The following is a 25,619-nucleotide window of genomic DNA, read 5'->3' on the forward strand; positions in this document are numbered from 1 at the left end:
TACGATTCATAGCTAATTCAGGCCAGTAACCCGTTTATGAATAACGCCAAATGACTATAGTTGGGTGGTTTACGGTACGTTAATAAATAAAAAATAAATAAAACCTTTTATTAACAGTTTATTATTAAAAAATATAAATAACTTAAGCAATATTAGCTATATTAATATTATTAATATATTTCAATAAATAACTTATCTATAGTCTAATTAGGTAATTCTACAGGCAATACTATTCTTCAAAATTATTTTATAATACAATTGGTAACAACTTTTACATTTTGGGCAGTAAATTAACATAAATAATAGGTATTTACAGAGAGAGTTTTCCTTCCATATAAATGGAAAACATTTGGCCTCTAATGAAATAAAACTATGAAAACGGATTATATCGCGTATATTGAATTTATAATACATCCCGACGTTTCGAACCCTTTACAGCGTTCGTGGTCAACGGGTGACTGAGGAAAAATTACAAAGTGCAAAAATACCCACATACTAAAATAATGAACAATCATAGACTACAAACTTTAAGGCTGGTTGTACATGCAAAAATCCGAAGACAATATTATTTGGCCTCTATTCATTATTCGACAAAGTCATACTAATAACTTATAACGCTAACATTCGAAGGGTACACGGAAAGAACATGTCTAGTCACTGTGACAACATTTTGAGTTATCGCGGTTTGAAAGGAACGATGTAGGTAATGAACCATATTATTTTCGTGTATAAGTGTTTTTAAAGGGAGAAAAAAAGGAGATATTTATAATTGCAGCGGTAACAGAAGTTGTAAAGAACTAATAGTTCATTGAGGGCTCATTTTGAGATTAAAATCTCATTTTCGAAAAAAAGTGACTAGACATGTACTTTCCGTATACCCTTCAAATATAACTATTTACAGGTCTTTTCCAGTTATTTATAATTTTTCGTTTTTAATATTTCCGCTGAAGATTGAAATATATAACTCCGTAATAGATAGATACAGTCTAAGGAAAAAACGTGCCTCGATAATCAAGAAAATTTGATTCTCGTTCAGAGGGCGCTACTAGTTTTGGCCTACAGTCGTATAGATGGCGTTGACGGTTTCGTTGTTATTTAATAATTTTAACGCATATCAGTGGAAGAACATGGGTCAAAATCATAAAAATAATTATTACAAATAAAAAAAAATCATTTATCTATATTTAAATACATTCTATCGTATTTTTATAAATCTTCATTTTTAGTTTTAAAGTGTGTCGACAGATGGCAGTGAATTTACTGGGGTTACAAAATTTACTAATCCACACTCTCACTCAACTAAACGTACACTCAAATATCAAAATGATCAATGATATTTGATGATATTTGATATTTGAGTCATGTTATTTATCATCGTGCATTTCACTCGTACTTGCCCGGACATGTATTGGCACGGGCGAGACGCACAATAACTAAATAATTAATTCAAATATCAATCTGATGTCAGTGTACGATGTCGGCTTCAGGGTCTAAGCTAACCATTTGTTCATTCGTTTGTCTATTTGCCTCTATATCCTTCAAATATGCAATACATGAGGCAGATAACAAAAAATCGAATTTCGAAGTTCGTGGATTTCCAAGAAAAACCCAAAATATGAAATTTCAGTCTACTTTGATAGAGTCTGTGCGGAAAGATGAGAGTCGTATAATGTGTTGGATCCCATATATTTCACGACTCTTCTCTTTCCGCACAGACTCTATAGTTTCCGTACGGAATCCTTATAGTCTAAGGGCTTGCCGCAAACAACTTAAGTTCGACTATTTGACTCTCTCTTTCAAATATAGAGCGATAAAGACATTTATTTCAATTTTTTGCGCTAGGCCCTCAGGTAAAGGCAAGCTCAGTCCACATTGAAAAAGTTCCCGTACGGGGTCATTTTAGTCTGAGGGCAGTGAGGGCTTGCCAGAAACCACTTAATTCGTTCGACTATTTGACTCTCTATCTTTTATATACAGAGCGATAAAGAAACATTTATTTTAATTTTCACGCTAGCGCCTCAGGTAAAGGCAAGCTGTGTCCACATTGAAATAGTTCCCGTACGGGGTCATTTTAGTCTGAGGGCAGTGAGGGCTTGCCAGAAACCACTTAATTCGTTCGACTATTTGACTCTCTATCTTTTATATACAGAGCGATAAAGAGACATTTATTTTAATTTTCACGCTAGGGCCTCAGGTAAAGGCAAGCTCAGTCCACATTGAAAAAGTTCCCGTACGGGGTCATTTTAGTCTGAGGGCAGTGAGGGCTTGCCAGAAACCACTTAATTCGTTCGACTATTGGACTCTCTATCTTTTATATATAGAGTGATAAAGAGACATATTTCGATTTTCGCGCTCAGCTAAAGGTAAACTCTCAATCAACTTTGACATAGTTCCCGTACGGTGTCCTTATAGTCTGAGGACCCGCTAGATATAGGTAAGGGTTGTAAGCCTCCGCTGACACCTTTGATGAAATGCTGGCGGGTGAACTGACGGGACCATCGCGGGACCACGAAGCTGCGAACAAAATAAGAAAATAAGTTCTTGGCATAAATTCTTGGTATAAGCTATTATCGCTGACTGTACTTTTCTTTTCACATGCAACTAATACTCATCGAGACAATTCTAACAACCCCAAACATAGTTTGCGTTGTTTTATCACAAAGTTCGACTTAGGTACATAAGTATGTATGCAAATTTTCAGCTATATCGGAAACCGGGAAGTGGGCCAAATTTAACTTGCAAGATTTGATTACAGACAACGGGACAGGTAAAACTAAATAAAAGCTTGTAATAAGGGTCCGTTTTAACAAAGATAGATATAACTCCGTAATAGATGGATACAGTCTAAGGAAAAAACGTGCCTCGAAAATCAAGAAAATTTGATTCTCGTTTAGAGGGCGCTACTAGTTTTGGCCTACAGTCGTATACATGGCGTTGACGGTTTCGTTTGTTATTTAACAATTTTAACGCATATCAGTGAAAGAACATGGGTCAAAATCATAAAAATAATTAATGCAAATAAAAAAAATCATTTATCTATATTTAAATACATTCTATCGTATTTTTATAAATCTTCATTTTTAGTTTTAAAGTGTGTCGACAGATGGCAGTGAATTTGCTGGGGTTACAAAATTTACTATGACAGTACCGCTCTAGTATAAGTTACTCTATGGTTTTAATAAATTAGAGTCGGACTAAGATTATGCATTCTGCATAGCATTTGTAACGACAAAGTTTCGGCAACGTCATCATTGATTTCAAATCTTTTATTTCAAAATTCTATAAAAATATCTATGGCGTTATTATATCGTAGGTCGGTGCAAAGTTAGATTTCTATAAAAGTTTGGTTTAAAAGATAGCGCAAAATATGTGTGTGTATCATCAGGAACTGTGAGTATCAGTTGGTATCAGTGATAAAGCTCATTTATAGGTTTCCGTATCCGTACCCAAAGGGTAAAAACGGGACCCTATTCTATTACTAAGACTCCTCTGTCCTTCTGTCTGTCACCAGGCTGTATCTCATGAACCGTGATAGCTAGGCAGTTGAAATTTTCACAGATGTTGTATTTATATTGCGCTTTAACAACAAATACTAAAGACAGAATAAAATAAATATTTAAGTGGCGCTCCTATACAACAAGCGTGACTTATTTGCCGTTTTTTGCGTAATGGTACCGAACCGAGTCCGACTCGCACTTGGCTGGTTTTTTACCAGCATGATATAAATATTAATTCACTACTAATCTACATCTAGCGGCAAATCGCATAAACTTATAAATTATAATTACTGCTCCGTGATTTTAGTTCTGCTACTCGTCGCTAGATGTCCAAGTATCAAGCAACACCTTTAATACCTGTGAAACGTGTCGCTACTGGCTACAAGATGGCATAAAATTAAAGATGATTAACATTTCAATTTTTTTTGTAGAAAAAATGCCAAGTTCACGATGTAGCGGAAAATGCGTTAAAAGCGTTAAAAGGGGTTATTACTTACCTTTTTATGTGGCTTTCCATCACAGGAGAACCCTTATGCTTCAAGTGCAATAAGCAGTTTTTTCGTCTGAAATCCCACCAGAAATTCTGATAGAATGGTCCGTATTGCACATGAAGCATAAGAAAGAAAGAAAGAAAGAAAATACATTTATTTAGCATCATGCATCATAACATAAACATTGGACAATACATTGAAAAACACATACAACACAAATTAGATGCTAAACAGGATCCCCACTCAGCACCCTAAGGACCCTTCTCTGATGGAAAGCTACATATTATTAATTTATTTATTATTAATATTTTTTTTATAGCAAGATAGCAAATAATAAAACCGGCCAAGTGCGAGTCGGACTCGCGTTCCAAGATATATATATATATATATCGTTCGTACATTACATAATTTAAACAATGTATTTTTTTTGTGAAACGTGAGTGAAATGTCTTTAAAAAACCCGTAGGGGTCGAATCAAAAACTACGTAATTAAGTCCGACTCACGCTAAATTGCACACTTCTAATAGGGTTTCCTGTGATCTATACGTACAGATCTATTTTGTGTATTTTTTTCAAAATTTTAGACCTAGTAGTTTCGGAGATAAGGGGGGGGAATAGTCATTTTTTGCCTATTTTCTTAAATAACTTCTAAACTGTTTATCATAAAATTATAAAAAGAAATATATTTGAGTTTCTCACAATGAGCTCTTTCATTTGATATGTAACACGATATAGTTTGAAAAACTTTATTTTTTAATTTCCTCATTTACCTCCCAAAAGTAGCCCCCGTGTTTAAAATTCATTTGTTTACGTTACATGTCTGTCTTTGGGTCATAAACTTACATATGTATACCAAATTTCAACTTAATTGGTCCAGTAGTTTCAGAGAAAATGGGCTGTGACAGACGGACAGACAGACAGACGCACGAGTGATCCTATAAGGGTTACCGTTTTTTCCTTTTGAGGTAATAGATGGATAGTCTTAGGAAAAAACGTGCCTCGAAAATCACGAAAATTTGATTCTCGATCAGATGGCGCCACTAGTTTTGGCCTACTCTCGTATAGAGGGCGTTGACTGTTTCGTTTGTTATTTATAATTTTAACGCATACCAGTGAAAGAACATGGGTCAAAATCATATAAAAATAATTAATGCAAATGAAAAAAACATTTATCCATATTGAAATACATTTTAACGTATTTTTATAAATCTTCATTTTTAGTTTTAAAGTATGGCGATAGATGGCAGTGAATTTAAAGTGGTTACAAAATTTACTATAACAGTACCGCTCTAGTAACTTATACTAGAGCGGTACTGTTATAGTAAATTTTGTAACCCCAGTAAATTCATTGCCATCTGTCGACACACTTTAAAACTAAAAATGAAGATTTATAAAAATACGATAAAATGTATTTAAATATGGATAAATGAAATTTTTTATTTGCATTAATTATTTTTATGATTTTGACCCATGTTCTTTCACTGATATGCGTTAAAATTGTTAAATAACAAACGAAACCGTCAACGCCATCTATACGACAGTAGGCCAAAGCTAGTAGCGCCCTCTGAACGAGAATCAAATTTTCTTGATTTTCGAGGCACGTTTTTTCCTTAGACTGTATCCATCTATTACGGAGTTATATCTATCAAAGATAGATATAACTCCGTAATAGATGGATACAGTCTAAGAAAAAAACGTGCCTCGAAAATCACGAAAATTTGATTCTCGATCAGATGGCGCCACTAGTTTTGGCCTACACTCGTATAGAGGGCGTTGACTGTTTCGTTTGTTATTTATAATTTTAACGCATACCAGTGAAAGAACATGGGTCAAAATCATATAAAAATAATTAATGCAAATAAAAAAATCATTTATCCATATTTAAATACATTTTATCGTATTTTTATGAATATTTATTTTTAGTTTTAAAGTGTGTCGACAGATGGCAGTGAATTTACTGGGGTTACAAAATTTACTATGACAGTACCGCTCTAGTATAAGTTACTCTATGTATCTATCTTTGCTATGACAGTACCGCTCTATCTTATTATATCCTCATTGCTAATAGCAAAGATAGATATAACTCCGTAATAGATGGATACAGTCTAAGGAAAAAACGTGCCTCGAAAATCAAGAAAATTTGATTCTCGTTCAGAGGGCGCTACTAGTTTTGGCCTACAGTCGTATAGATGGCGTTGACAGTTTCGTTTGTTATTTAACAATTTTAACGCATATCAGTGATAGAACATGGGTCAAAATCATAAAAATAAATAATGCAAATAAAAAAAAACATTTATCTATATTTAAATACATTCTATCGTATTTTTATAAATCTTCATTTTTAGTTTTAAAGTGTGTCGACAGATGGCAGTGAATTTACTGGGGTTACAAAATTTACTATGACAGTAACGCTCTAGTATCAGTTACTCTATGCTAATAGTAAGAAATAATGCCATAAAATGAGAACTTACATATATTAGGTATGACCTCTTCCTCATGCTCATGATGGCCATGTTGCCCATTGTGTATATGTAGATGGATCTCCTTACTTGGCGGGGGAGCGTAGTGCGGGGCAGGCTGATGGTGCAACTTGGCACCAAGGAGGCCGCCGAACTGAAAAACGATGATAACTTGTAAGTGGCTGAACCGATTTTAGTGAAATAAAAGATGTGATTGATAGGTCTTTTTTCTGGTGCCTAAATAAAAAACATAAGAACCTAGCCGTCCTTACGCTGCGTCTTAACAAGTCTTAAGGTGGGATTCCACCAGAGTGCGTGCGGCACAAGCAAATTCAGTACAAAAATGCTTGGGCCTCACAGTGCCGCACACGGGATCCCGCTTTTACGTAGGCCAACTAACACTCGCGAACGCGAAGTGGCGCGGCGCGGCGCGACGGGCCCACGGCGTTCGCGTTCGCAACGAGATCGCCCACTTAGGACACTTCTATAGGTATCAAAGGATTGATTCACCCTTCGCGTTCGCGTGTTGTTCGCCTACGTAAGTACTCAGTCATGGTTCACGTGACTCTTGAGTAAAGTAAGTAGTTAATTAAAGTTTGCAATATTGAGTGACAAATACCGTTCACCACTAGTAAAGTAAGTAGATAGGGTAAGTGGCCACTCGATAATAATTGGCCACTCCTAACAATAAGGTTTCTATTACTTATCTTGTTTTTTTTTCTGATTTGTTAGTAGAAGTGGCCAATTACTATAGAGTGGAGAAGTGGCAGTCACCCTAACTAAGCACATTCGAAGCTTTGCTAAAGACAAAGAGGATATATATCTATTGTTGTAGGGTGTAAGTGAATTGGTGTAGTACTGTAAGCTTGCACGGTATTAAAATAAATAAACAATAATATGTTATTTTAAACGTCAAACTTCTATGAAATCATGACGTATAAATAACACTTGCATTGCGTATGCTATTAAAATCGTTGCAAACTTTTCTTGGTGTAACTCTAATAGGTACCTATATTGCAAGTTAAATAAAAGCTTGTAAAAAGAGACCAACCCCCTGTAATGGTATTTAAAACCTCTAATCAAGACCTTGTAAAGTCAAGAGCCTAAATAGCACCCAGAGGCACCCGAAACACGCATCCGTCTCGCTCTGACCCACTGCCCGTATTGCGTCATTCACGCAAGCCATAGAAAGCCACTTTCACTGTTACTCAAAATGTGTCAAATAATGATTCAATAGCAAAACTATTACGAGGAAAACATTGACGGCAAGTGTTAAAGATTGGAGGGCCATTCCATTTTTAGGGTTCCGTACTCAAAGGGTAAAAACGGGACCCTAATACCAAAGATAGATATAACTCCGTAATAGATGGATACAGTCTAAGGAAAAAACGTGCCTCGAAAATCAAGAAAATTTGATTCTCGTTCAGAGGGCGCTACTAGTTTTGGCCTACAGCCGTATAGATGGCGTTGACGGTTTCGTTTGTTATTTAACAATTTTAACGCATATCAGTGAAAGAACATGGGTCAAAATCATAAAAATAATTCATGCAAATAAAAAAAATCATTTATCTATATTTAAATACATTCTATCGTATTTTTATAAATCTTCAATTTTAGTTTTAAAGTGTGTCGACAGATGGCAGTGAATTTACTGGGGTTACAAAATTTACTATGACAGTAACGCTCTAGTATCAGTTACTCTATGCTAATACTAAGACTCCGCTGTCCGTCTGTCTGTCACCAGGCCGTATCTCATGAAAAACGGCTTATTGCACTTGAAGCATAAAAGGGCCTTTCTGTAATGGAAAGCCACAGTCACTGATTTACTAAAAAAAGTAAAGATTTGTGATAAAACCAAAAGAAGAATTCATGGTGCTTTAAAAAAACAGGTTTCAAACATAAGGACTAACCTAGGTACAAGTGTATTGAAGATTTTGTGATTGTGCCTCATTTCGACCAGATGTATTTTTATGCGCGTTTTTTTTTGTGGTAACATTGGTGATTTTTATGGTAATGAGAATAAAAACCCAGAGAACTGAACCAGCGGTAACAACTTTTACTGGTAACTTATCTTTGCCTTTATATTCCAAATCCCAACAGAGTCCGTAACTCTGCACCAACTTGAATAGAACAATTCATTTGCGGTATTTTCATAGAAAATTTGCATTAATGATGACATTGCCACACTTTGTCATTGCTAATGCCGTGCAGAGTTGAACTTTATAGTCCGTTTTTTTTAGATGAAACTAAAAAAAAAAAAAATCTGAGGAACTATGCACTAATTGTACCGCAATATTAAATATCCAAGGAACTAGCATTACGAAAAAAAAGTTAATTAGGTACTTATCACTAAGCTTAAAAAACGGGGTATAGTATAGCCAAGTATAGCCTACATAATCGTAGTAGTTCGATTATCCTGCTTTTTTTACCAAAATTGTACAAAAATATATTTATAATGCCAACACAAACATTGCGCAAAAAATAATCGGCAGAAATGAGGTATGAGGAAACAAAAATATCGTTCAAACAGTTACCAATGTTGGTACCACTGGTTTGGGTACCATGGGTCTCTGGTACGGGTCGTACGGTGCCTGGGGACCATTGTTGTAATTGTATGTCTGTCTGTTCTTAAATCCGGCGTCTACTAGCTCCACTGCCTGTACAAATATGTAGGTACAAAAATATCGTATATTTACTAAATTGCATGTTACATGTTACCTACACATTTAAAAAGGGGTCAGCTATATTGATGCTTGCTATAAAAGATCCTTTTTTACCGCACTGACCGAATAATTCTTTACAATTTTAACATATCCATCACAACACTTCAATCGTCTTGGCTCCTATTAGGGCTGCGATCACCGCCCATGTATTTTTATACCAGCGGATCCAATAGTCATCGCCAGTGAAAACCGATTATAAGAAACTAAACCTTGTTTACTAGAGTATAAGGTTGTATTTACCTTAGCAGCTCCTGCCATAAGAAGTAACTTCAGTATAAAGAGCGTGACCACCAGTCTTTAGCTCCTATAAGGTCTGCGACCACCGCCCATGTACCTTGTTTACTATAACATTATATTTACCTTTACAGCTTCCCAAGCCCATCAGTTCAATAAAGACTATCGTTGTGTATAAGAATCTAAACCTTCTTCACTAAACATAAGGTCATATTTACCTTAGCAGCTCCCGCCATAAGCAGTAACTTCAGTATAAAGAGCGTGACCACCAAAGTCTTTGCTCCTATAAGGACTGCGACCACCGCCTATGTACCAGCGGATCCTATAGCCATCGCCAGTGAAGACCGATTATAAAAAACTAAACCTTGTTTACTATAGTATAAGGTTGTATTTACCTTAGCAGCTCCCGCCATAAGAAGTAACTTCAGTATAAAGAGCGTGACCACCAAAGTCTTTGGCTCCTATAGGGTCTGCGACCACCGCCCATGTACCTTGTTTACTATAACATTATATTTACCTTTACAGCTTCCCAAGCACATCAGTTCAATAAAGACTATCGTTGTGTATAAGAATCTAAACCTTCTTCACTAAACATAAGGTCATATTTACCTTAGCAGCTCCCGCCATAAGAAGTAACTTCAGTATAAAGAGCGTGACCACCAAAGTCTTGGCTCCTATAAGGACTGCGACCACCGCCCATGTACCAGCGGATCCTATAGCCATCGCCAGTGAAGACCGATTATAAGAAACTAAACCTTGTTTACTATAATAGAAGGTTGTATTTACCTTAGCAGCTCCCGCCATAAGAAGTAACTTCAGTATAAAGAGCGTGACCACCAAAGTGTTGGCTCCTATTAGGGTTGCGACCACCGCCCAAGTGCCAGCGGAGCCGATAGCCATCGCCAGTGAAGACTAACATCGATTATAAGAAACTAAACCTTATTTACTATAGTATAAGGTTGTATTTACCTTAGCAGCTCCCGCCATAAGTAGTAACTTCAGTATAAAGAGCGTGACCACCAAAGTCTTGGCTCCTATTAGGGCTGCGACCACCGCCCAAGTGCCAGCGGAGCCGATAGCCATCGCAAGCGGGATCATAGCTTGCATCATCTTCTTCATTGGACGACCGAAGGTTCGACCTGAAACGAAAACGTATTATTTTAAAAGGAAATGTAGGTATTAGGGGGTAATAAGGAGCCTTGCTCAAAAATCTTGAAGCCTCTGTTGGAAAATAGGGAAGGCTGAGGGTGACTTAACCGGTGAGTAAACCGAGGGCGTTTAGCAACTCAAGGCTGGCAATAGTGGCAATTCCTATTTCTGTCGAGGAACGAGTATTATTGTGTTCTTTTTAAGTAATCGGAAACACGAGCTAGAAAGTAAAAATCAATGATCTCGAAAGTTGAATACATGGATATATATATAACATGTAGGTCTGTTTTTTTTACTATGAAATACTGTCCATAGGAATATGGAACTGTATGGAATGCTCATTTGTTTCTTGCATATAACTTGTATGGGCGTAGTACTTAATGTATAGTCAAGAAAAATAACAGCAAATACTTGTATTATGATCAGAATATTGATGAACGCCAACAAACTAGAAAATACTCAATAAGGGCTTAAAAGAGAGATTCCAAAGTTCTAAATTATGGAATGTAAATAAATATCTAACATGTTACGTATTTAAATTCATTTTCCGATTGTACGCCTTTTTCTTTTTACTTTCCCCACTTCATAAACACAGGTGTTATCGAATCTCGCAATCAGGCCGCGTAGCCAACACGCCAATCGCTAACGCTCCGTGCGATTGGAACGCAACTGTCACTGTCACACTAATATGGAAGAGTGATAGAGAGACACAAAGCGTTTCGTTGTCGAAGCGATAGCGATTGTCACCTTGGCTAGGCCGGCAGTTACGTTTTATTACAGCTGTGTAACACACTTATAATATCGATTACTTTGTAGTTGTAGTCAGTGGACCGTAGTGCTCTAAATGCCGGTTAGCGAGAAAATTATTTTGACACTGTGTAACTGCGTATTAAGGGTCTTGGAACTAAAACTCGTTTTACCTAGATATACAACATTTTTACGATTTTTACTTACATAACATAATACAATTCAGCTTCACGCAACCAGGCCTTCACCCAGTCCGTCCAACCTCCTTAGTTAAAAAATATACAATAGAGTTATCTATAAGTAGACATTGGCACATATTTTAATGACGACTAAAGTTCTAACTAGTAGGGCTAAGATGGTCGGTTTTTTATCATCTGTCATCATGCCTGTCACGTTCTAACAAGTAAGTAAGTGACGCATGACATAACAAGTGATAAAAATGCGACCATGATACCGCTGCAGTTTTCTTCAACTAAGCATCCGGTGAAATATATATCCGAAGAAACTTGTCTGTTGAGTCCAGAGGCTCTGAGAAGGCGTATTATGGTATTATTTATATTAAAACCGATAACATAGTTATTGTATTTATAAACATTTATTTACATGCAAGATATATACAGTGGTACTACGTAAACGAAATTAATAACTAGCTTAAATCTAAAATAGGCCCTTGAGGCATTGTACCAAGGATGCTGGCGGCATTTCCCCGCTGTATCGCAATGCTGATACGTTGTGCGAGAAAGCCGCCAGCTCTTCGGTCACCAGTTACGTCAACCAGACGCTTCGCGATTTCTGCAAACAACTTATGCGCGCTGGGACCCCATGGACCTGTTATGTTATTGTATTGTATTTTTCTTTCAAGATTGACTACTCCTTAAATATCGTAAGGTAAGGAAGATTCATAATCCATCTATCGACACACGATTAAAACTAAAAATGAGGATTTATTAAAATACCATAAAATGTATTTATATATGGATCACATTTTTTTATTTGCATTAATTATTTTTATATGATTTTGACCCATGTTATTTCACGGATATGCGTTAAAATTGTTACATAACAAACGGAACCGTCAACGCCATCTATTCGAGAGTAGGTAAAAGGTAGTGGCGCCATCTGTTCGAGAATCAAATTTTCTTGATTTTCGAGGCACGTTTTTTCCCTTAGACTGTATCCATCTATTACGGAGTTAAATCTATCTTTGATACAAACATAAATATTTATACATAATAGATAGAAAATACTCATGACTCAGTAACAAATATCTGTGCTCATCACACATAAAAGCCCTTATCGGGATTTGAACTCAGGATCATCGGCTTCATGAGCAGGATCACCAGCTAGGCCAGACAGGTTGTAATTCAGACACAATTCCAACGTAACCTTCACCAATTCATTCACCAGACAGCACCCACAAACCGGTCTCATTTGGAACGGTGAACTTTCTCGCTATCGCTGGCTTTGTGACTAGATAGTTGATAATGTCGTTGCTCAGTCATGTGCAAAATCGAGGATATATATGTGTCGTTTTCAAGCAAAAGGCACCAAATTGTCGCTTGCCATAAGGACACTGACAGGTTTTTCGTATAAAGATACAAGCAATTTTCGTCCTTATGTTAAGCGACAATGTGGTACCTTTTGATTGAAAACGTCACATATATGTTTAAAGTCAGACCAAGCTAATTCTGCTCCGAATTGGCAAGCGACATATTATGGCAGTGCCACAGCAACGCTATAAAAATGTAGGCTGATTGACCGAAGCGTTCGCGAAGGTCTCCGTTTTAACTTGGGCCAAGTGATTTCGTATGCCCGGATGTTCTCCTCTACAGCGGCTGTAGCACGGTCGCATTTTTATCGCTTGTCACCATGCCTGTCACGTTCTAACAAGTATTTAAGTGCGAAAGTGACGGGCATAGTAACAGGCGATAAAAATGGAACCATGCTGCGCCCGATTCTCGTGAAATTTTATAGATTCCATTATTAAATCTTTTCTCAATCATGATGGATATTTGTACGGCTGTGAACTTTCGTGTGGACAAGAGCCATATTAACCACATATCCAGAGTTCCTATTCACAACTCCAGTGATAAGCTTATAATTGTGAGCTTTATTAATCGGCATATCAAAGAAGATTTAGTAGCGGCAGCCAGACTTAAGAAGACCCTCGCGGCGGAGGAAATCGGCTTCCAGGGAAACACCCAGAGAATCTACATTAATGACCACCTTACACCCGAGAACAAGAAACTATTGTCACTAGTTAAATCGTCACTAAAGCAGAAGGGATACCTCTACGTGTGGGTCAGATACTCTAAAATTCACGTACGGAAAGACGACAATTCTAAAGTGCACATAATTAATACCGAACGAGATTTAAACAAATTGCTTTAAATTGGTGTATTTTCAATTTATCGTCTAATTATGTCACTTGCTTGACGTTTTTGCTTTTGTTATTATTGTTTAATATTAACATTAAGCGAACTTGCCCAAGTTTGACGATCACTGACCGGCCCACCTGGGCAGTCTTTTGTTTTGCGCTCGGTCTTATCGCCATCTGCATTTGCTACCTCTTGTTTACGCCTCGCTCACTGTTCACTACCTACCTCTTTTCTTTATATTCATTGAATATTGCCTTTAATCATTTATTCTTTCGCGCTTATTACAACGTCCTTATGGCTTATTATAACTGTATGATTGACTCGCAAGCATCTATTATTTTTTTCATAATGAGAATACCGTTGTTTTGTCAATGTTGGGTGATGCAGTATTATATTTACTTCTATTTTTACTCAATTTTAGTCATTAAATTAATCTCAAATGGGTAGTTCAGTAATAGATAAACATCCTTGTATTTATTATCAGAACGTTAGGGGGTTGAGGTCTAAAACTTTTACATTTTACCGTAATCTTAGTACGGTATCTTTTGACATAATAATTCTAACGGAGACGTGGCTGGTGGACGGTGTGTTGGACTCGGAATTGTTCGACGACCGGTATGTGGTCTGGCGGCGGGACCGGGATCTCGCCCTGACCGGTCAAAGCCGCGGGGGCGGTGTGCTCATCGCCACCCGTCGGGAACTACCTGTGACCCCGCAGCCGACGTTCCAGTCGTCTGCTGAGGATTTGTGGGTTACACTTTCGCTTAAGGACACCTCCAATAGGTTAGTAAAAGTTCATTTGTGCGTACTATATTTGTGTAATCAAAATAATGGTAACTCATTTTCACAACAATTAGCTAACTTCTTAAATAAATTAAGTGAGTTGATGTTACATCGTCCAGATGACAAGTTTATAATAATTGGTGATTTTAATATGAGCGGTATCCGGTGGATAGGTCGAGACTCGGTGATGGTTCCGTCTTCCTATGCTAGTAATGATGAATGTAGCCTAATCGATGAAATTCATACTCTGAATCTAAATCAATATAACGGTATTTTAAACCGGTTCGGTAAGTTACTGGACTTAGTATTATCTAATGATTTTGTACGCGTTAGTAGTTGTGATGTACCCCTAGTTCCTATTGACCCGTATCATGACCCCTTAACTATTCGAATTAAGTTAACCACTGTCCTCCCGCTTCATACAGCCCCTCGGGTTAAATATTTTTACAACAAAGGTGACTACACGTCTATTAATAACGAGCTAGCTACCATCAATTGGGAGACTGAGTTTTCCGACCGTACTTTAGACCAGGCTTTGGATTTCTTTTACGTAACTTTTAAGAAACTTAGGGATAAATTTATACCCAGTAAAATAATTATAAAGGATAACTATCCGGTATGGTATTCCGTTTCCTTGAAGAAAGTAATTAAAGAAAAATACAAATATTTCAGGAAATATAAAATATACAAGAATCTATCAGACTTAATTTCATATAACGTTCTTAGGGAAAGAGTACGTAAATTAGAAGATACATGCTTTACTTCGTATATACACCGGGTAGAAAATAATATTGCCACTAACCCTAAACAATTTTGGTCTTTTGTGAAGTCTCGTTCATCCTCTCAGAGTTTACCCAGCAGCCTTAAGTATGGAAACAGAATATTTAATTCAGGCTTAGATATTTGCAATGCTTTCTCAGATTATTTTTCTACCACCTTCAGAGCCTCAAATAATAATAATACCGATCATTCACCCTATCCCAGGTATGACTCAGTGGCTAGTTTAAATAGCATTGAAATTAATCCGGACGTTGTCTCTAATATACTACTAAAATTAGATCCTTCTAAATCAGCGGGTCCTGATGAGCTACCTGCCCAGTTCCTAATTAACTGTGCTAAGAGCTTGGTGTGTCCCATTGTTTTACTCTTTCGGCGTTCATTCGCCGAGTGCTCAATTCCCTCAATATGGAAGTCGGCTTTTATCACCCCCGTTCACAAAAAGGGTCCGAAGACGGAAATAACTAACTATAGACCAATATCGAAATTATGTATACTTTCAAAAGTGCTAGAAAAAATTGTGTTTCAACAAGTATACGATACTTTTAAACTTTCTTTTAGTGATTATCAGCACGGTTTTTTGCAACGAAGGTCAACTGTATCCAATCTTGTTTTACTTAATGATTATGTCACTGAAGCTATGGATAGTGGGCTTCAGGTTGACGTCATATATACTGACTACAGCAAGTGTTTCGATAGAATTGATCATAGGTTGCTTATATCAAAGTTATATGACATGGGAATACATGGGGATTTACTGAGGTGGTTCTCCTCTTATATCAATAATAGGTCTCAGGCTGTCGTGGTCAACAACTATATATCTGGATGGGTATCAGTCCCAAGCGGCGTCCCGCAAGGGTCACTGCTCGGTCCGTTATTATTCAACATTTTTGTTAACGATATAGGCAAGTGTTTTTTGCACTCTAAACTTCTCTGCTTTGCAGATGACATGAAGATCATTAACGAGATAAAATGCAACCATGACTCAATATTATTGCAGTCCGATCTTGAACGTCTCGATGAGTACTGTGAAGTGAATAAGTTAGAGCTTAATCCCTCAAAGTGCTTTTCAATTACATTTTCCCGTCAACGCAATGTAACCTCCACATCATATACAATAAAGGGTCACCCGCTTGAGAAAGTAACTTATATGAAGGATTTGGGTATTATTCACGATTCTAAACTTATATTTGACAAGCACATAGATAGTATTATTAGTGGAGCACTAAAAGCGCTAGGCTTTATAATGAGAAATTCTATATACTTCACCCAAGCTAAAACCCTGAAAGTGCTTTATTGCGCATATGTGCGGAATAAACTGGAGTACGCGTCACAGGTCTGGAACCCCTGCTATAATACTTACGTTGACCGAATCGAACGCGTTCAAAAAAAATTTATAAAATATTTATGCTTTAAACTGAAATATCCCTATAGCTCATCTAATTATTTAAGTATTTGTAAGAAACACCATCTAGTCCCATTGCAAAAAAGACGTGACATATCTGATATTACCTTTCTCCTGAACATCACCAGTGGTGTAACTGACTGTTCCGAGCTACTTAGTAAACTTTCTTTTATTACCCCCTATCGCTCTAAAAGGTACCATCCCCCAATATCTGTTAAGACTGCATCCTCCAAATATAGACAGAATAGCTTCCTGGTTCGCGCGAGTCGAAGGCTAAATGAGCTATCGAAAGAACTTGATATCGATATATTCAACTGTAAAGTTCCTAATGTGAGGCATAGTTTGGTTGAGCGGTGTTTTATGTGAGCGACATTTCTATTAATGTAATGTTACTCGTAGATGTAATCTTTTTTTCTTTTTTTTTTTTGTTTCGTTTTCATTACGCGATGAAATGCATGGAATTTATCAACTTAGTGTATTGGCGCCTTGTCACTAAATATGTATTCTTCATTTGAATCTGATCAATTTTACTTTAGAGTGTTTTTTATCTGGAACTATGTGACCTCTGTTGTTATTGAATAAGTATACCTATAAGTAGAAGCCCCAAGAGGGGCTAATGAACTAAGTGTTCAAAACTTAGGATTATTGTAAGGCTTCCATCGCCATTAATTTTCAATTTGGTATGTTTTTTATTTTATGTTATTTTTTCTCTCTTTTTTGTACGCATGTGTGTGTGCGTAAGTGTTAGCATTAGTTTAAAATTGAATATTTTGTTACTACCTGTGAGTTCCTGTAATTGGCTTCCTGTTTTAATCTTGTTGTTTATTGTAAGTGTATAGCTGTTGGTTCTCCTTAACATAAATAAATAAATAAATAAATAAATAAAATTGAATGTTTTTGACAAAATACGGAAATTGGCATTAAAGAACTTAAGTGGTAATAGGGTCTGTGGCGCTTAAGACTATTGTGAGTTCACTATGATAATGACTCAATGACCTAAGTGTTTTTCACTTTAACATTTTCTAAGCTTATCGCGAGGTCTACAACTCAGCTCTACAGCTCACAGGTCTACAATCTCGACTACCAAATCAGTTATAAATTGAACACTTGGCTAAGATGGTCTAACGGTCGACGGTTCCATGTTGATCTATATAAAGTTTAAGAGAAATGCCGCTTAGACTAGCCTCGGAAAAAGGTACCTACACTTAATACTCACTTATAACTTTAACACGTTCGCGGACGGTAAGTGACGTCATGTCACCAAAGCCAAAAGACTATGTGGCCGAAGGAAACAAAATACTATGCGAATGCTAAAATGCTATAGCATTCGTGTCCGCGAATATGTTAAATAAACCACAATATATTGAAAGCCATATATATAAACTTTAAATTTATAAAATTAATATAAAATAAGGTAAAGTGTGTCCAGAAAGTTATTCGCATTGCCATGTTGAAATGGCAATGCTTATACGCTGAGCAAAATACATACAAAATAACTAACGATTGTCATATTGGCTAGGCCCCCTGTGGTGGCTGTGGTGTCTATAAGGCGCGTCCCTTGTAGAGCCGACGCGCGCTTGAAACCCACGACCCCAGCGTTTCGCCTGTGGTGGCTGTGGTGTCTATAAGGCGCGTCCCTTGTAGAGCCGACGCGCGCTTGAAACCCACGACCCCAGCGTTTCGCCTGTGGTGGCTGTGGTGTCTATAAGGCGCGTCCCTTGTAGAGCCGACGCGCGCTTGAAACCCACGACCCCAGCGTTTCGCCTGTGGTGGCTGTGGTGTCTATAAGGTGCGTCGTTAATCCCTTGTAGACCTGACGCGCGCTTGAACCCCACGACCCCAGCGTTTCGACGCCAAATGCCTCAACTTACACTCACGTCACATAAATAACATGTGTACGCTTTTTGAGTGAAAGTAAAAAACGGGCCAAGTGCGAGTCGGACTCGCGCACGAAGGGTTCCGTACCATTACGCAAAACACGGCAAAAAAATAAGGTTTGTTGTATGGGAGCCCCACTTAAATATTAATTTTATTCTGTTTTTAGTACCTATTTGTTGTTATAACGGCAACAGAAATACATCATCCGTGAAAATTTCAACTGTCTAGCTATCACGGTTCATGAGATACAGCCTAGTGACAGAGACAGCGGAGTCTTAGTAATAGGGTCCCGTTTTTACCCTTTGGGTACGGAACCCTGAAAACGTTACAAATCTCACGAGCCTACGCATTATGCAATAATCACATTAAAATTAATATATTAGTCACTTAACCCTAAAAGGGCTATTTTAAATTGCTAATGTAATGTTATATTACGGAGAATTGTGTAATTTAATGGCGGAGTATTAACGACAAAATGTGGATATTATGACTGTGAAATACTTAGGCCTCGGTTGGACTTGGTTGGACGAACGGTGATGCCGCATTCTACATTAGAATTAAAATATTTCTCGATGTATGATAGGTCTACCAAAGACTATGAGCATTTTCTGAAAAAATGTACCATTTACTTTTGTCGAAAACTATCAACTTTTGGGTTATTTCTACTCTAAATGGACGATTGTAAATATGTAAATTGAAAAAGTTTTTAAAATTGAATGGTATAGATGCACAGATCTGTCCAGCGGGACAATTTTGCCAGCGTCAAGGGTGGGGCTAAAGGAAAGACGCTTACCACAAGGATTTTAGTACATTGACCCGCCTGTTCCTGTCTCTATCGCACGCGCGTAATTATATTGCTTGGTCCCGCCCATGAGGCCAACTGTCAATGCAAAGATAGATATATCTTCTTTGGTCAATGTCACTGTGCGAGCAGCACAGTAATATAATTGTGCGCGTGCAATAGAGATAGAAACAGGCGGGTCAATGTAGGGTTTCGTACCCAAAGGGTAAAAACGGCCGGGACCCTATTACCAAAGATAGTAAGTAAGTAAGTAAATATTCTTTATTGCACCAAAATTATACATTTTACATACATGTAAAACTACAAAGAAATATTTAAAGAAAAAATAGAACCAGGTAACAACAAAAAGCGATCTCTTCCAGACAACCTTTGGGTAGCAGGAAATGTAGAACTCATACAAAAGTCAACAGGTAGTGCAAAGAGCTAAATATGGAGACTATTAAACACAAACACACATACTACAATTACTACTTATACATATAAGTATTAAAACGAAACCTAACACACAAATAAATATACAATACAATATATATATATATATAATATATATTTATACAAGCATATATACAATATATAAAATGGCAACTTAAGGCAGAGATAGAAAGTATAGTTTTAGCTGATTTTTGAATATGGGGAGAGATTTAGCTAATCTTAATTCTACTGGTAAAGCATTCCACAGCCGAACAGCCCGGAAGGTAAAAGAGCTATTATAAAACTTAGAAGTAGATGAGGGAGAAGCAAGAATATGAGTCTGAGAACATCTGATAGAAGAGAGATACTTGAAAATATATATATATATTAGATATGTTATATATATCTTTGCTATTACTAAGACTGCGCTGTCCGTCTGTCTGTCCGTCTGTCTGTCACCAGACTGTATCTCATGAACCGTGATAGCTAGACAGTTGAAATTTTCACAGATGATGTATTTCTATTGCCGCTTTAACAATTATCTAATACTAAAAACAGAATAAAATAAATATATAGGTGGGGGCTCCCATACAACGAACGTGATTTTTTTTGCCGTTTTTTGCGTAATGGTACGGAACCCTCCGTGCGCGAGTCCGATTCGCACTTGGCCGGTTTTTTTTTCTTTACAAGAGTTCGGTTGTAAAAATGTAAACGTGAATTCAAGTATGGGTTAAAATTGTGACCGGAAGTTCACTCAAAGAGTCACCGGATGTACATATATTATGCATGTGTTATGTAAACGAACGTAACCTCCATCACGAGACGAGACCAACCTCTGAAACTTAACAAATATTGACTGTACAATTATATCGACCGAACACCTTGGCTTTATTTGATTTACTTATTCATAATAAGTGAAAAATAAAGTCTCAAAGATGGTGTTTTTCTTCATATACCTACATAATAACAAAGATAGATATAACTCCGTAATAGATGGATACAGTCTAAAGAAATAACGTGCCTCGAAAATCACGAAAATTTGATTCTCGATCAGATGGCGCCACTAGTTTTGGCCTACTCTCGTATAGAGGGCGTTGACGGTTTCGTTTGTTATTTATAATTTTAACGCATATCAGTGAAAGAACATGGGTCAAAATGATATAAAAATAATTAATGCAAATAAAAAAATCATTTATCCATGTTTAAATACATTTTATCGTATTTTTATAAACCTTCATTTTTAGTTTTAAAGTATGTCGATAGATGGCAGTGAATTTACAGTGGTTACAAAATTTACTATGACAGTACCGCTCTATCTTATTAATAAAAAAGCCAAATGGAAGTGCACTGAGTTTGCGCTTTTGTCCCAGGCGATGCCGCTTGGCCCGATTGTTCCTTGTATCATACTTAGTTAAAAATTGATCTACTTAATGTCCTAACCTGGATTCTCCCGACGGTCAATGCCTCTGTGAAACCAATATAACAATGCACGCGCGATAGAAATAGGAAATGGCGGGTTACGAAAATCTTCGTGCTTAGCGTCCATATTTTAGGACTGTATGCGCTCTAAGACTCAAATAATAGACGTAGCTCGGAAAGCGGCCAAGTTGAAATGGGACTGGGCTGGTCATGTCTGCCGAATGCCGGATGACTTGTGGGCCAAGTTAACCACGGAGTGGGAGCCCCACGAGTCTAATCGGGGATCCGGCAGACCTCGTCGGCGATGGGAATGGGAATAGGAAATGGCGGGTTACGAAAATCTTCGTGCTTAGCGTCCATATTTTAGGACTGTATGCGCTCTAAGACTCAAATAATAGACGTAGCTCGGAAAGCGGCCAAGTTGAAATGGGACTGGGCTGGTCATGTCTGCCGAATACCGGATGACTTGTGGGCCTAGTTAACCACGGAGTGGGAGCCCCACGAGTCTAACCGGGGATCCGGCAGACCTCGTCGGCGATGGGAATGGGAATAGGAAATGGCGGGTTACGAAAATCTTCGTGCTTAGCGTCCATATTTTAGGACTGTATGCGCTCTAAGACTCAAATAATAGATGTAGCTCGGAAAGCGGCCAAGTTGAAATGGGACTAGGCTGGTCATGTCTGCCGAATACCGGATGACTTGTGGGCCTAGTTAACCACGGAGTGGGAGCCCCACGAGTCTAACCGGGGATCCGGCAGACCTCGTCGGCGATGGCGGGATAACTTGGACTCCTTGACAGGCTGGCCAGATATAGCATTAAACAGAGACGAGTGGAAAAAGAGGGGGGAGGCCTTTGCCTAGCAGTGGGACACAGTGGGCTCTGAATAATAATAATAATAATCTGTTTGTGTCCATATTTTACGCTTTAAGGGAAACTGTTTATTTATTTATTTATTTAAAGTTTATTGCACAAGCAAAGAAAAATGTACAAATGGCGGACTTAATGCCAAAAGGCATTCTCTACCAGTCAACCATTAGGTCAAACAGAGACATAAATGTTGGTGCAGGACAGATGTACAATTGCATTGTGCTGTCATTATTAATTACTAGCTTTACCTGCGACTTCGTCTGCGTGGAATTAGTGACAGCAGCTATTAAAGTAGTATAGCGCCTATTAGATAAAGGCAATCATTCAATTTGATCATATGCTTTAATTGCTGACATCAATTAACAGGCAATTCATTAACTAAGTATCTCAATTCCACTCTCCGTTTCACCCTCTCTAGGGATGATTTCTGACATAAAAACTATTCTTATGTTTTTTTTTATACCACGACGGTGGCAAACAAGCTTACGGCCCGCCTGATGGTAAGCAGTCACCGTAGCCTATGGACGCCTGCAACACCAGAGATATTACATGCGCATTGCCGACCCTTTAAAAACATGTACACTCCTTTTTTGAAGAACCCCATACTGTATATGTCCTTCTCTGGGACTCCAAACTATCTCTATGCCAAATTTCAACTAAATCGGTGCAGCGGTTTAAGCGTGAAGAGGTAACACACAGATAGACAGACAGACTTTCGCATTTATAATACATATTAGTATGGATTGTTAATTGTCACAACGCGTAATTATAATTACCTTCTTAACCCACGCTATTTTAAAGGCAATGACCACCTTTTTTTCCTCATTGTCTATGACCGAACAAATCAGCCTTGGTCAATAACATTAAAAAAATGAAAGCGTTCGCCTATGGGTCTCATCACGCGATCTTAACGTACAATGTAAATCGGACTTAATTGTCTTCATAACTACGTTCAAATTTGTAATTGCTGTTACAAGCATGTTCCAAGCAAGATGAGTGATTGTAAGTACGCTTTCCATTTTACTTAGGTAATTTGATTATTTACTGTTGAGGTGATTTATGTAATAGGTAGTTGTCTAATTAACCTTGGAAATCTCAGTCATTAGTGGGTCGTTGTTTTTTTTCGTCAGATTTCGATATTTGGAGAATAGTCCATGTCCAAAAATTCTTTCCAAGAAAAAACGAAAATTACATACATTTTTGTCTCAAATCGTGATTTTGTGTTTACCCAGAATGAGCTCTACAAGCTTAACAAATTTCATCAAAATCTGATTTAAAAAAAAAACAAAAAAAATCGGCCCTAGTAAGTTTGAATTAGGCACCATTTTTATTCCGTTAATTTTTTTTGTATTTGTCCTTTTAAATGGACATCGGGGCGGAAGAGGTTAAGCGGATTATACGCATTGTGGTTTAGGGTTTTTGACGTCGAACTTTTTTAAGACAAACAGGAAAGTATTTTGTGGTTGACCATGACACTATTGGCTCAATAATTACGGAAGAGTAAAAAAACAAACAGAAGATTTTTTTGGCAATTCGATGAAGAATGCTTCAATTTTTTTTAAAGATTCGGCACAAATTACATTGAAATTCTGCTAAAACATTTCCCGTTGCCAGGGAGATTTTGAGATTATACTGAGCAACTTTTACTATGGGACCAAACTCGAAATCGCGAAGAAAAATTTGGCTGTTTCATACATTTTGGCTCGTCCAGTTTCTATGGAAGGGTAAATTTTTTTTCACCTCAGCAGCTCGAACAAGCCTACTTTCGTCACTCCCTGGAGTGAGGAAAGTCGCACTTTCCTCACTCCAGGGAGTGAAACAATGTAGCTTTTTAATTTAGTGAAGGTCATGAACTTCATACTTTTATTAAAAAAAAAATATGGTATGGTACGGTACGGTACGGTACGGTCCGGTCCGGTCTCGTCTCGTATCGCATCGTATCGTACATATTATAATTATTTTTTTTCTGTTTATTCTGTGTAATTCGAAATACATTTTAACCTTTAATATGTTCTCACTACTGAGGTGAAAAATTATGTGTGCAACACGAGAGCAAAGTTATTTTACATCTCGTGTTTTTGAGTCCCTCGCTACGCTCAAGATTCTACCTTAGAATCTTTCGCTTTCTCGGGACTCAAAATAAACACTCGCAAGAAAAACCAACTTTCCTCTCTTGTTGCACAAATAACTATTTCAAAGTTGCTCAGTATAATCCCAAAACCTCCCTGGCAACAGTAATGCACATATTTTTTGGCCAACCCTGTATATGCGTCTATTATATAGGTATATGTATATGCTCATCTAGTACCCATAACACAAGCCTTATTGAGCTCACTGTGGGACTAGGTAGGTGTGTAAGATTGTCAACGCCTCGATCTGTCAATCATAAGTCGTACTTTTCACATTGCAAATGATTTGATCTACATATCTTGGATAAACGAACGTTTCTGATGAGCGTTTTAGATCTTTGGAAAGTCTAAATCAAACCGTAATGGTATTTTTTTACATTTTATAAATTTTAATTTCGCGCCTTTTTCTACTTACCAGTTATGTTTCGGTATAAAAATGAAATCCAATATCAGTACCCATCTTGCAACGTCATTGATTGCCAAGGTAAGTTATTATAACATTACATAAGTATATTTCTATTTAAATACCTACAAAGGTTTTAGAAATCCAAGTGATTAACGATTCAATCCTAATTACCTACAATACGTACTTACAAAGTTATAAAATTGGTACAAATAATACAACAGGTATAGCACTAAGTACAATTTCGTATTGTATAATTGTTTCTATTAATAGGTACAAAAGAAAGCTACATTTTACTAATAAAATCTTATAAAATTAACACTTCTCTTCTGTTCTGAATTACCTATATTGTCGTGCTAAACACACTTATAACATGTTTTTTCGGAATCGGAAAAAGTCAACTAAAATTCTATAAAAAGAAACCGGAAATGAAAAAAGTCAGTAAAAAGCAACCGGAAATGAAAACAAATAGAAAAACTCACCAACTGAAGTATCTTCATTACTCAATTCCTCAGAAACCAACAATTTATTCCCATAAACTTCACTTTGGTTGAACTTAAAATTATTTTCGTAACTAACTAAATTTTTGGCATTATTTAAATCACTACTTTCATCTAATTCACTAGCACTTATACCCGGACATAGATTACAAAACAATAATAACCAAATTAGAGTCATTCTGGCGTCCAATTTTAGCAAAATGTGAAAACACGGGATAAACCACTTGATAATCTCTCTTAAATCCATTTCGTTATTTTATTTTACGAATTCACTTCAGTTATTCACGCACGCATATATTTTTTTAATTAAAAAACGTACGCAGTCGTCATTTCCCGCCAAAAGTTGCAATCCAACTGACAGCGGAATCAAAATGGCGTTCCATTTCTTCTTTCACCGATCGCCGGCCGCTACACAAGGCATAGACTATCGGTGACTCGACTTTCGCTTTTTTCTTAGGCATGTCCGGCCCAGTATACTTGTTTTAAAAGCGCAAACACAATAACATTGTAATGCATTGTATAATATATACATTTAACATTTAACGTAGAAGGTAGAAAGTTTGACT

General features: G+C 37.1%; 1 protein-coding gene across 1 annotated transcript; it reads right to left on the reverse strand.

The window, feature by feature from the left end:
* Nucleotides 1–1,561: 1,561 nt before the first annotated feature.
* On the reverse strand, nt 1,562–25,619 carry LOC134752606 (uncharacterized). Its single transcript, XM_063688275.1, has 6 exons — nt 25,036–25,619; nt 10,352–10,543; nt 9,411–9,421; nt 8,982–9,104; nt 6,460–6,601; nt 1,562–2,514 (listed from the first exon to the last, which is right to left on the reverse strand). The coding sequence occupies exons 1-6, from the start codon at nt 25,298–25,300 to the stop codon at nt 2,372–2,374; spliced, it is 876 nt and encodes a 291-aa protein (XP_063544345.1). The 5' UTR covers nt 25,301–25,619; the 3' UTR covers nt 1,562–2,371.

The sequence above is a fragment of the Cydia strobilella genome, chromosome 25 (assembly GCF_947568885.1).
Source record: "Cydia strobilella chromosome 25, ilCydStro3.1, whole genome shotgun sequence".
Lineage (NCBI taxonomy): Eukaryota > Metazoa > Arthropoda > Insecta > Lepidoptera > Tortricidae > Cydia > Cydia strobilella.

What these genes read in the sequence shown, in the direction of transcription:
- LOC134752606 (XM_063688275.1), bottom strand. Translation starts at nt 25,300, where the DNA reads ATGGATTTAAGAGAGATTATCAAGTGGTTTATCCCGTGTTTTCACATT. An exon ending in AACCAGTGGTACCAACATTG is followed by an intron (nt 6,602 to 8,981) that starts GTAACTGTTTGA and finishes ATCGTTTTTCAG; the next exon opens with TTCGGCGGCCTCCTTGGTGC. An exon ending in AGAGGTCATACCTAATATAT is followed by an intron (nt 2,515 to 6,459) that starts GTAAGTTCTCAT and finishes TTTTGTTCGCAG; the next exon opens with CTTCGTGGTCCCGCGATGGT.